Source organism: Haemaphysalis longicornis, unplaced genomic scaffold (genome assembly GCF_048455015.1).
Source record: "Haemaphysalis longicornis isolate Haplotype H1 unplaced genomic scaffold, Haemaphysalis longicornis Haplotype H1 scaffold_6, whole genome shotgun sequence".
In the NCBI taxonomy this organism is placed as follows: Eukaryota; Metazoa; Arthropoda; class Arachnida; order Ixodida; family Ixodidae; genus Haemaphysalis; species Haemaphysalis longicornis.
The window spans coordinates 162,146,473-162,159,901 of record NW_027526407.1 but is presented as its reverse complement, the minus strand read 5'-3'; the positions used below and the strand labels follow the sequence as shown (position 1 = coordinate 162,159,901).

Here is a 13,429-nt window from a genome sequence, read left to right as displayed (position 1 = left end):
TTAAATTTACAATTTACCACTTACAGAAGTGTATACCAAGTAAGTGAAACTGAAGTAGTGGAGATGGAATGAGTATTTAAAGCAAGAAAATATGTAAGGTCCACTTTTACAAAAGACACAACAGGCGACGCATTTTTTTTGCAAAACTCATCATCTTTGAAATATAATAAGAGGTCAGCCAAGGGCTGCAGATATTTGCGTTGTGCAAGGGGGATCATACTGGTTGCCTTACGGAACTATTTCGTCTTGCCTATACAGGCCGGGCTTGCGAGCAGGCTACTTCGAAGCTGCCAACCTTGATTTTGTTGATAAGGCCAATCTGATAAAGACAACGACCTATGTGCTGTGTGCAACACCCTCGCAGGTACAAGTATATCTACGTTTTGTGTTTTGAATAAAAAATAGTGCCCTCCAAAACATACCTCGCACCTACAAAGGCCCTCACAAATCTTCTTACCACAAAGATAGTTCTTGAGTGCAAGCGATGAGCTGGCGGTCGCACAGGCATACTTACTACTGCTTTCAGCATAGATGTGTAGCAAATTTACAACACTCAAAACTGCTCTATAAATATGCGACACAAAATTTCACGTGAATTTTTACCTCGTGATGAACAAATATTATTTTGGATCGCTTCTTACTTGTAATAAATGTTGCAGGTTGTCCTTGATTGCCTTGTGCGGCCACCGTGCCGAAGTGGGCCATCTTATGAGCTCTATGTCAAGGTATGAACCCCGGTTAACTTGTGCCGCTCGATTGCTTTGCTGAGTTTTATAACGCCATCCAAGAAAATCACGAGACGCGTGCTTGAAGTCCTTGTCATTGCTTAGTACAAATACACAGGAGAGCAAAAAGGCTAAACATTCAGTACTTCGCCAGAAACACGGCTGAGACGTTCTCAAAACGACCAGGGAAATAGTAAAGCCAGAGTACAGCCTCGGCGTTTCACAAACACGGCGATTGCTCGATCCTTAGGCCTCCCTCTCGAGTCTTCAAATGGCACGCAAAACGGGCCATTGTGTTTCTGCATTCCCTTCCTCACCTTAGTGTTTAGAGAAATCCCAGGAAATGGCAATTTCTTCTTCCCCCCCACTCGACTATATCCTCGACTATTGCTTAACTATCGACAGAGCCGACTATTGCTACAGTGTTCAGTACGTAAAGGCTGTGCATAACGCTGCGGCTATTTCTTGTACTTTTTACGCCGACAGACCCTATCATTTTGCGACAACACCACTGTTTAACCAATAAAACAGATGTAGAATTTTATCCCTGGGTATTCATCCCATCCCTCGTGCGACCGAACAACGATGGGGTGTTGGGAGCGTCATTGCTTGTTCTCTAGAAATTCAGAGCCAAACGAGCACCACTATAGCTTCTTCTTCCTCTACAGCAATTATGCCGTTTGTACTATTTATGAATACGCTATGCCTTCCCCCTTAACCTAGAAATAACAAACCCGATTACGAAGCGCTGGCATGCTGCGACGATATGACGTGGGATGAAACTGCAATCGTAGAAATATTGCCTCCCTTCTGGACACTTCCAGAAAACACTGGATTGCTTTCCTGTTCGCACGCCCACTCTGGTTTTCTGTTAAAATAAATATAAGGCCCGTCAACAGAAGAGAGCTTAGCGAACTTGAAAAACAGTTCGCAGCCCATATTGAAAGCGGTCATTACTATTTCATCATGCGCGGAGGTCGTTACCGTGGTTTCGGAATCCCAAGTAAAATTCAAGAAAGCAGCAGGCTGATCCCGGGCAATGCAGTGCGTAAAGGGAAGCTCCCGAGCGGTGTCAATGGATGTTAAAAATGTGTTCACCTGGCTCTTTTTTTAACGAACTTTGCAAGCAGGGGATCGTGTTGACGAGATGAAGTATTTCCAGCCAACACCTTAGAAAGAGCACCACAAGTAATTATTTGTGTATAGCCAAATAGCAAATGCTATTTCGCGCTTTTTTGAAACATAAGCGATAACGCCGCCGTTGAATCATTTCTGCACAACGGTCCCCTACCGGAGCCGCAAGTCCATTTTTGTTTTTATAAAAGATCATCTTCGGTGTCGGTCCTTGATATGTTTTCGTTTATTATTCATTCCACTTGCAGTAACAGCGGAGCATTTGTTTAGCGAGTTAGGAGTTACATTAACACGAACCTACTGAGGTTAGTATTTTGATTTTTTTGCGAAGAAAATTTGCACACCGCGTGTCTTAATTGTGTTTTGGAACTTTGGTTCTGATATATACAGGTTGTCCCAACTACAATGCACCAAAACGTTAACAAAGACCAACCTTGACACTCGAAGAAAACTTTGTGCCTAATATCTCTAGAACAGAAAAATGACGGCCTGGGATTTTTTTTCTTATTGAGAATAATTTAGGTAACTGCATTATTTATGTAAATCTAAATCTACTGTCCCAAATATACCAGTGTGAATGAAGCGCTTGTAGGGACCTAGATGGACTTTAACTACAGTGTTTTGCCGACGTACTTATAGAGCACCTACTTATTCCCACTGATAAAGATATCCCTCAAAATATAAAAAAGCGTAGGACGGCGCTCCCGCCTGCATCGTAGCACAGCCGAGGAACAGGCTCCTTCTTATTTACCTGGAATTGAACCACAAAAAGACTTAAAAGAATCGCTGCTAACTCACAAAACTAGCTCTAGGGCCCGTTTTATGCAGGATAAATGGGATTCGGTGTATATTCGTGCACGTGACAGGCGAGGCAGCTGCTTGCAATGAGCTTGTTTGAGGGCAGTGCTTTGTGATGCAAAAATGATCGCTGTTACGTTGTATCTTCCACAGTTTGCGGAGGTTTGGTTAGAACTAATTGCTACGAACGTATTACGTCCTTTAAAATAGTGTAGTTTGTCGTCCATGTGTGGGAGCCAAAAAGTTCCTCATTGACACAATATTGGTCGATACAGAACTTCTGGAGTTGGACAAATATTACAAATTGAATAAACGTTGGTAGAAAAAAGAAATTACTGGCGGATACTCCACTCTACGGGAGATAACAGGCACTAGGTTTTATGAATTCACACGATCCCTTTTAAATCATTATGCATAATATTTGGGACACCCTCAGTAATATATAGAGGGCCAAACGGTAGAGTAGATATTTCTGAAGGCATGTCCACTGGCAAACATGCAGGACAATTTTTCTACTACGGCTCTATTCAAAAGTAATATTGATAGGCGCATTTATTTTGCCTTTCTGAAGACCTACTTAGCGGATCGGTCAATTACAGCCACGCAGAGGTATCAAGGAGGGACGGTGAGAAGTTTCGACATGGCGTTTCAGGTTCATGGTATTTGAAAGCCACGAATGTTTCAGTTTCTGCAGCGTCAACCAATGGCATAGTGGAAACACGAAAGATATACTCAGCCATGGTGGCTGAGCGGATAGACCTTTTTGCCATAAAAACGCACATATCTTGGTATTCTGGCAACGTAATAAATATCTCGTGTCCCAAAATACACCGAATCTATAGAACAGGTCAAACTTCCCAGCCCAGATGGAGCTTCGGTGAGTAGAATGCCAAATTTGAAATATCTATACATTGTGTCTTTATATTTTAATCGAACTGACGCGTTTTCTGGTGCTTATCAGAACAGCTTGATATCCAACATATGGAAATCGATTACCAAGGCAACATGGGGTATTGATGAGAAGGGACGATGCAAAGTATTTCACGAATAAGCGGCAGTGTACTCATTGCAAAGACAGACGCCACAAAATGTTTTCCATTAGAAAAACAAAGCAGCTACTACTGTGAAACATTTTACTATATTTACATGCTTCTAACAGCATTGCACAATTGTTTCTGACTTGCCGAAAACGTCACTTTATAACAATGGCAAGTTTTTCTTTATTACAAATCTGACAACTTCTCTATACTTCAGGTTTTGTAAACTTTTATTCCACACTGTTGAATGTTTCTTCGATCTTCAATTTCTAGGGCTGTGTTAAGTGAATTATATTACGCCTTAAAACAAGAAATTGTCTTTTATAATTTTGCCATTTTGCACAACTGCAAATGTGTAAAGGTACAACGTTTTCGCTTACATGCTTACAGAAATTATTGTGACATATAGCCAATAAGACGTTCAGACCTGGATTTAGCAGTATATGTCTAGCGCCTATCACATATAATCACTTAGAGCGGAGTGCAGATACGCAGCTGGATTCTACAAAGGGTAAAATACTGAAGTAAACGGGACAATGTGAAGAGATGTTGGAAATAAATGAAAGCAATTAGGCCTTGTTATGAAGTTGGGAGGGCAAAGTAGATTGTATTGCGGTTGTGGTGGCCTTCAGGTTTCAAGGTAGACGTAGTTTAAAGGACGAATAAACCACCTGAAAAGCACCCGAAAGTGCTCAGTCTGCCACCTTCGCTCGTGTATCATCTGTACTTTTGTGTTCCCTGTAACATTGGCATAGTGAAAGCACAAAAAAAAAACCAGCCATTAAGCATATTGACTTCTTGCTGTATTTGATATTGCAAATCGCTATGACCAAATTCTCGTTCTTTTATTCCGCATTCTCTTCTTTTAGGAGGTCACTACATGTATGAATTCTCTTGCCGAACGCGCCTTGTTTACCGAGGTTCGGCTGAACTCAATTGAAGGCATTACGTGTGGGCCCGTCATGGGTTCAATGTCTGCCTATCCACGGGTACTACTCCCAAAAAAAGCTGTTGCTGAGGCAGAGGTAAGTAAAAGTCTGCGCTATAAGATTCAATAAATATTTTAGGCCATTGACTGTTTTTAAAACAAAGTGCAGAAGTTTTGAACCACGGGTTGAACTGTGAGCGTAACTTCTATACATCAGTCAATAAATAAAGTCTGCGGATCTTGTACCAAATTCGAACAATTTGATTATATACAGAAAAGTTTTGTCCTCATCGTCGTCTTCGCTATCAACCCCTGTTTCTGGCCACTAAAAGGTGTAGGGCTCTACCAAAATATCCAGCACTGAAACTTCGAGCGAGCCGAGTCCAATCATTGCTTCCATGATATTTGTAGTTCCTTACTCCGTGGTGTTCTCGGTTTCCCCATTTTGTGAGTCGCAGCTTAAGTACCACTCCCTGACGCAGATGGTCAACCTGTTTGTCCTTCACCTGCGTCAGGTGGCCTTCCTAGTGCAGCAGGATTTATATTGGTGTAAATAAATAACCGTCGATATGACAGTATTTGGTTATTCAAAAGCTTCTAACAAGTGGTCGAGCGAGAAAGTGTGCGGCCTCGCCATCTGCCGTCTGAATCACTAGACAGACACAAGTAACATTTATTCAATTCGAATACGCTAGGCCGCTCTTGTCAAAGAGAACAGCTTGAAAGGGCTCGAATGCCCCGGTATATAGGACCCAGAAACATACGAATACAGGAGGTAAAAGCCACTGGTGTACGGCTTATGGGACATGCCCACTCTTCGCATAAATGTACACACGAGAGCCGATGTGTTGCAAAAAGTTCGGGTGGCCCACGCAGCACTACAATAGTTGGCGGATGCCCAAGTCCTCATTTGGTTGCTCGCATAGCAGTTTACAGAAATCGCTAGGGTAGAGATGCATTTGCATGTGATTGTGTGGTATCACATTTAAGCACATCTTTGTTGGGTTATGGTTAAGACGCTGTTACTTTACCGAAACAAAAACACTTTGTCTCTGTTCAGGTTCACGATTTGATTATGTGATCCGTGTCAACAAACCCTAACGCGTTCTGGTTAGCAAGACATGTACGCAGCGGGCAAGACTTCCACGTTGAGGATATGGGCCCAGCGGTACAGGCGCCTAAACTGTTGTTTACGGTATGGTCCCCACTGCGGCGATTATCACTGGAATAAGGTACAGCAGATTGTGGGGCAGGCCATCAGTGTGGGGGTGAGAATTACGAAAAACCTCACCCACCAGATGAAGAGCCCGCTGTTTGCCTGGGTGACCTGCGTGCCCGGGCACAAAGCTGTTAATCACTCATTTTCACGTTTATAAAGAAGGTGGAGGCATGTGGCACGACCCTTATTCCTTAAATGTCGTTCGTCCATACAAGCTGATGAACAGTCAAGTTATTGACAAGTGGGAGAACATTGTTTCGCTGCAGGTGCACATGTAATATATCACGCCACGTCTGAAAATAAAATAACGCAAACTAGGCAGTACGATTCTTTAAACCAGTTTCATTAGGGCACGGTAGGCGTGGGGTTTTGCAGAGAAATAGTCCCACGTGGTCCTTCGAACACGCCTTTACGTTTCGGTCCTCAGATGTGCTCTTTCGTTCAGAACTTATATGAGCTGCCTAGATTTTGTAGGCCTCTATATTCACTAACAATTTACGGTAAAGACAATTTTTTGTGACATAAAAGAGAATTTAGCGCTTTCTCTCGTCACAAATCTTTGGCGTCCCCTCTACAGGGTGATAAATATTTGGTAGATCAGATTTTTTTAAATTACACGCTTGAAGATACGTGAGGACCACCTCTAAAATAAAGTTATGCGCCCAGTAAGAAACAGAATTAGGTGTTAATATTCATGCCGGTGGCCTAACGATTAAAATTGTATTATAACTCTTTAGTTTCTTTAGTAAGCAGACATGTTTCTATTAAAAAGGTAGAAGCAATCGTGTTTCTACCCATTTTTATTTGCAGAATCCCGCTAGCTCATCTGCAATCCCTGATACCTACCTGCGCAGCTTAATTGCCCTTCGCATGAATATGCATGCTAGATAGTTAAGGCCGACGCAAAGGTGCTCCATCTTGTTCTGTGTTTCGAAAGCACCAACGAGCACTGCCGGTGGTGATAACGCCGTTCAATACTGAAAGTGTGCCAGTTTTTGCTATTGGCTATGCGTCCAGCACGTTGTCAAATTAAATACCGTTCTCAGCAGCCACATCAAAAAGGAGAGGCTAGCTTAGCAAGAGTCCTGACTGGCTTGTACAAGCAATCACCGTGCAGAAAGTTAACTTCTCAGTTCGTTATCTCGCTGGGCGGAAGTGCTGAAAGAATTGTACCAATGTGAAACTGCGTAGAATCATGACTGCGGTAATTATCCGTACAAACAAGCCAGCGTACTGCAGCCAATAAAATGTTATTTATTCAATTTTGGTTTATTAGACCACCCGATTCAATATTACCCACCTGTGCGCATAATCTTTCTGTAGAGGAGGTCTTAACGTACACCAAAGTACCTAATTTTAAAATCCATTCGACTTATCTTTCATTCCCCTGTATATAGAAAGAGTGCGAGCTGCAGCAGGTGATGTTGCCTCTACGGAGCATTCTTCAAAGCGCGTGCCGTTTACTTGCCCGGTCTCCGCATTCAAGTGCCACTGTATTTTGTCGCACTGCTCAACTTCATCCGAAGCTTTTTTACGTAGTCGTCTAATATTTCTAAGCATAAATTGCTTGCCCTTCCTGAGTGTACTTTATTTTTATTTTTAACCTGATTTATCCTGCAGCAGACGAGGACAGCCTCCGCTTTTTCTGGCTTACCGCATCATACCGTTTGCGGATTTTTTTTTAAAGTAGCGTCGTTCCGTTTTACGCAGTATTTCTTACGTATGTATAGACGCGAGCTCGGTTGTCAGGGGCTGTTGCTTATAAATGAAATAAGAAAAAAATACGCGTCGTGACGAGTACTCAATAAGTAACCTAATTATGGTACGATAGGCAGAGCGCGCAAGATACACAATATTACTAAAGATAAATCCCAATATATACTCACATCACAATGACTTAGGACTCTCGAAGAAAGGCACGAAGCCCAAACACGAAATGACAGGCTGGACAGGCTGCTAAACTTTCAGCAGCGACACTTTTGAACTGTTGGAAATATGGTGCTACAAACGGAAGGATTAGATGGCATTTATTACAGGTTAGAAAAGACAGGGCACTCAAGCGTACAAAGGGAATAAAAATCACCCGTATGAAAATGAAAAACACCCAGAAGGAATGAAAAACACACCACCTGAATTGAAAATCTTTGAAATATTCTTTTACCTCAATGAAACTTGAATAAAAGCTCATTATTTCGAACAGCAAGGACACGCCACATCAGTTGTAATAATAAAAATTCGTACTAATCAAGGTCAGGAATGTCCGCATACACTTAAATTAGAAAGCACAGGAGCATCTCCACGAGCTGAGGCCTGCAAGAGTGCGTTATTGGAGCCGTCCTTTTGTTGTTGAAGACCACAGCTTACACGAGCGATTATAGCAAATGGTCGTGTATTCGCTGTCTTCGAAAGAAACCGAGACACAGGCTGTATTCAATCCATTCATGAGTTCAAAGCCTGCGGTCTCACTTGTGTTTCGCCATACTTCTTTTCATCAAAGCAGGGAGCCACACAAACTGCGTTGTTGAAGTGGGTGAGTTATGGTGGCCCGTAAAATCAAGCACTCCTCACCTCTGCACTAGCATCCTCATTGATCTATGCAGAACGAATGCGCCTCTCAAGTCATACGACATGAGTCTTTGAAGTCATTTTATCTAATTTTTCCCGGGTTTTTTTAACTTTTGCTATCCGTCCCGGAGACGAAGTAGCGCCGTGTGTAGGCCGCGCACATATCTATGAGCGCTTTGAAGGCGCGCGGTCACCAGCGTGCTGGCTTGTTCCATTTGTTTGTGGAGGAGCATACTGTCGTTCCAATTCCAAGGTTTCTTACACACAGTTTCTACACAGCCTAGCCCGACCAAATTATAATAATGGAAGTTTATATAACAAGGTATTGCCGTATTTGTAAGTACGTATATCAATTTATATTAGAAGCATATACGCAATTTTGTTAAAGCGTTCTGAAATACTACCGGCGCATTCATGGAATAGTTCTGGTCTTCGCAGGATTTGTAGCAGATAAACTTGAGATTGCAGAAAAACATTTTACTTTGTAACACGGCAGAATTCTTGGCGTTACTTCGAGTTAGTGTCTCAAAAATGACCCACTCGTTGTCTCTTATCGAATTTGGAGGGTGCAAAGTGCTTTTCAGGTCAACAGAACTTTCTCTCACCACCCGCCACACTGAGTCGAACCTATATCACTATAGAATAGCCAGACAAGACTTAAGCAAAGGCGTTTCTCTCAATGTATCTCTGGTTGCCTAAGGGGATCAAAGTACGTCATACAAAATAACTTGAAAATGGAATGGCAAATTCAGGTAAACTTTATCCAAAGACAAAAAGTATGTATTTTATTTTTTGTGTGCTGCTTTGTCTCATCTTGTACAATATGACTCTTCCGATTTCCGCCCCCACAGAGGCAAGGAAAGCAGCCAGACATCTTCTATGCTGAAGAACTGCTGAAAACTAAGGGAATCAGTGTGACACCAGGTTCAGCGTTTGGACAGCTACCGGGAAGGTATTACTTCAGGTAAGCAACCATAGTTTGAAGGTTGACAAAAACCTGTGTCGTCCTTCCGTGAGTTCACTTGATTGGGTTAGCCTTGATAGAATGGTGTGTTTCTCACAATGTAAAGAATCACATAAATGTAATTCTACTTTATCTATATTATTTACACAAATTAAGTTTTACTTTTTGTCAAGGTCGCTCACGGCTTAGGTAACACATCTTTAGAGAAAGTAACCCTTCAAAGGAAGGTAAAGTAAATCACATATTTTACCTGAATAAGTAGGTCAAACTGGAGTGTGGCACCAAAATAAACAACAAACTGTGAAAATTAGGTTTTGTTAGAATAGATACTTTGTATAATGCACCACCGGTCCGGATATTTTTTATCTTCGAGTAATTCATCAGTTCACCCAAAGATACTTGGCACTCTCTGCGGCTTTGCGTTTGCTACCCTGTCATCGACAGCAATGCTCAATATTTACCATAAACACTAAAACTGCGGTTAAAGTTTGCATGGCCGGTACACAAAAACTTTGCATGTCCAAGAGAAGTGTTCTTGCATGCTCGACAATCCCACAAGGCAAAATATTTTCTAGTACTCAATATTTAAAAAAATTGCTTTGGTTGGCCTCTTTGTATGAAGGAAATTTGCAAAAATACATGCAAGGCTCCTATTTGCCCTTTTGAAATGCTATAAGAAGAAAATTACTGTTACTAGACGAAGGCGAAATAATTTGCCTTCCTATATCCAAATAACAAATTTCAGCATATATTCCGAAATGATTACTCGTACTCTTCTTTTTATGAGATTGTGCACGCAGGAGAATTTTGCAGTGAGCCAGTTGGTTCATGACAGGCAGAAGAAACAGCGTCAAGAACATCGAACACACGCAAAACACAACACGGCACACGTTATGTGTATTCCCTGCACTTCTCCTTGCTTTGTTGTTAATGTATATACTAGCAGGCATACGGGCAGTTTACAACCCCGCTATTGGAACCGGTGTTGAGAGAATATCTTAGTAATATTGGTGTCGCTTTGGTTAACAACATCACTCCTGCCCGAGCATTCATAACAGACGGACTTCAACTCTTTGAGTTAGTAAATACAGGGCATTATCGTGGCTGGTTTAGAAAACCATTATCTCAGGCAATAAACTAACAAGAAATAGTTTTGGTAACCAAGGTTTTTGAAAATGTCGCCAAAGATACTAATTCCAGAATTGTGCTTGTCTGAGCACTGAATGAAACAGTTAGGTGTAGAATATTTCGTAAAATTTTGTTCTTTTAGAAAAAACCTAAATGATAATGAATTTTTGTTATATGCAGAGTCATGGTTTCATAGGTGCTAACCTAATTTAAGTGTTTTTTCTAGGCGTTATTCTTAGTATAGGTATATCTTCGGAACAGCAACTGTCCTGAATGCGAAAACTGCTGTTTTTTTCGGTATAGACGTTTTTCAAGGAACAACCATTTTGTTACATAGGTTGCACAATTTTTAATACTGAGTTACGTTTCACTTTTTTCATAGACTCGGATTCCTCCTTCCAATTGACAAACTGGCGGAACTCTTCGAGCGCTTGGAGTCGTTTCAGAAAAAGTTTCTTGAGAAGTTCGCTTGATAACGCCATGAGGGACTGCGTTGTGAAGAAATTGTGGATCAGTGTTATTGCACAATCCGTTTCAAATAAAAAATAAAGCCACAATAAAAAGTGTTACAGTGTATTAATCTCTTTAATAATTATAAAAAGATTTGTTAATTTCTGATTTTGTAAGCACAGCCTACTGAAATAAATATCTAGCGATCCTAATTTTTTTTGGATATCGCTGCAGTCCAAGGTGATTTACCGACGTAGTTTCACACTGTGGGATTCCATCAGCAGACATGACGAAGTGCTGACATTTAAAGCATTGTGTCGTCTCCCTCATATACTTAAGTAAGCACTGTGTCCCACTGGTAAAAACCACAAGTTTGTAAACCATCCGACCGCCACTCTTAGTGACAAGTTTGCCAATTGACACCGCAATAGTTTTGCGAACAAAATAAATACATAATCTCAAGCATAACAATTTTTAACTAAATACGCTTTCGCTCTAATGTCATGTGTTTAGGTTAAGAAGTATTCATTTAAACTGAAAAACCTATGTATGCATATCAGCAAATGTCCATATCAACCCGCGAAAACTTCCCCATTAGGTGGTGTGTAGAGGCTTTAGGTGTTTGTGTAAGCGTCGACTTCCACTCTATTTCAATCAAATTTATATACTTGCGACACTTGTGTGGCTAATTTCTCGAAGAAGAAAAAACCACTTTCCTACAAAACCAGATGTCAGCTGTTGTCTTTGCAAGTAATTTTTTCTACATGCATTGCCGAAGTAAATAGTATTGAAGCTATTACATTGCCACGCGTAAATGGCTGTAAATGCTATTCATTGGCAATTCTCTACTAATGGGAATGCAGCGGGCGACGGTGCTCGCAAATAAAAACGGGTTTGTACATTGTTCTCGCTCCTCAGACTCTTTATCTCCTCCTCATCAGTAGGCTCCGTGGCACATACCCAAGTGGCGATAGGTACATGCCCCAATAGGTATAAAAGACAGAATCAATGTGGCGATATTCTTTAAGAAGCGTCTTTGACGCCTATATTATGCGAGAATAAAATTTCAGTGGCTGGTATTGGTATTTGAGACATTTATGTTTTGCCCAAAATCAATGCTTTGTCAGGAAACATGTATTTTTCATTTGGTGTTCCTAAAGAATGACAAAAATGGTTTGTAATTAGAAAAAAGACACCGGCAGGGACAGAGCTAATGTAAAACTTTATAGTATTTTTACGAAAACAGTTTGGCCACGTTATTGAACAATATTTACACCCCAGGAAACCATATAACTACACAAAACTACTGTTAGAAAAGTTGCATGTTTTTAGATTGGCCGAAGCCGAGTTAAAATGTAGGCACCGTTTAATGGAGCAAAAATATTCTAAGGAATATTTTATTGTGGATATCAGTGCCTTTATTCAAGCTCTGGCTGATATCGTCTCATTACAGCGCAACAATTTTATTTTTGGTTATACAATCTTTGTAGGCTGATTTGTACACCTCTTGAAAAACCCTACCACACTCCTCAAAAGGAAGCAACACTCTGTATAGGGTTTTAAGAGTTATAGTTGAATTATTCCTATTTGGGATAAAGATATTTGTGAGTTTCTTGGTAATATATATGTTACCGTTTTTTTAAACGTACATTACAGTCCGTTTCACTGCAATTTGGTACTGGGTAGACCGTAACTTGTATGCATGCCACGATGCTTCAAATGTTGACAATTGTTCGCATTCGAATACGCGTTTTATTTTGTGGTTGAGCCTCTTCAATGATATGGTATACCATGGAGCCTGCCTCATAAATGTGATCGTTTTAACTGGGCCAACGTCACTTAACATGCACGCTCCGCTTTCTTGCAATGAATTCCAAACCTAATTAACCGATCTGTATGAAAAGTTAATCATTAAACTCTCAAAAAATGAGGGAAGCTCGCAACTTATCACGTCTGTTCTTTTGTTTCTTCGGATTTCGTTTCGGTAGTTTTTTGTCCCGAAAAACAGAAACACTTACAGTAAACCTGAGTAATGATTGGGCACGGCAACCAGGTAGTAATACAGGAAACGAATACGCAATCTGAAGCCCTCCACATAATGAACGTAACTCTTGCAGGAGGATTACGCAGTTGTGACAAACTAAAAACCCCACAAATACTACAATCATTGAAGCATTCATCGAAAAATGGCTTGGTTTTTTAGGCTTCATACACAGTGCAATGCTTGGGTAATTGAAATCGCCCGCTAAAATTGGGCGAACAAGCAGGTATTGTACAATGATCCCGTTGACACGATCATGAACCGCAAGGATTAAACAGAAAGAAGTTTAAAGTGGTCGAAAACAAACCTCAAAAATTGGTTTGTTTAAGTAAATGTCGATATCCACAAGTAACAGGAATTCGACCTGCAGAATCGCTGTATGTGCCGGTGTTGATTACACCCCGTTTCCCAATTTACACCTTTCTCTCTTTTCAAAGCCT

The 13,429-nt window shown here is 40.9% G+C and overlaps 1 protein-coding gene across 1 annotated transcript; it reads left to right on the top strand.

Moving 5' to 3' along the window:
• Window positions 1–264: 264 nt before the first annotated feature.
• On the top strand, window positions 265–11,005 carry LOC144142038 (alanine aminotransferase 2-like). Its single transcript, XM_077673464.1, has 5 exons — window positions 265–364; window positions 660–725; window positions 4,564–4,719; window positions 9,258–9,370; window positions 10,881–11,005. The coding sequence occupies exons 3-5, from the start codon at window positions 4,579–4,581 to the stop codon at window positions 10,969–10,971; spliced, it is 345 nt and encodes a 114-aa protein (XP_077529590.1). The 5' UTR covers window positions 265–364; window positions 660–725; window positions 4,564–4,578; the 3' UTR covers window positions 10,972–11,005.
• The last annotated feature ends 2,424 nt before the right edge of the window (window positions 11,006–13,429 follow it).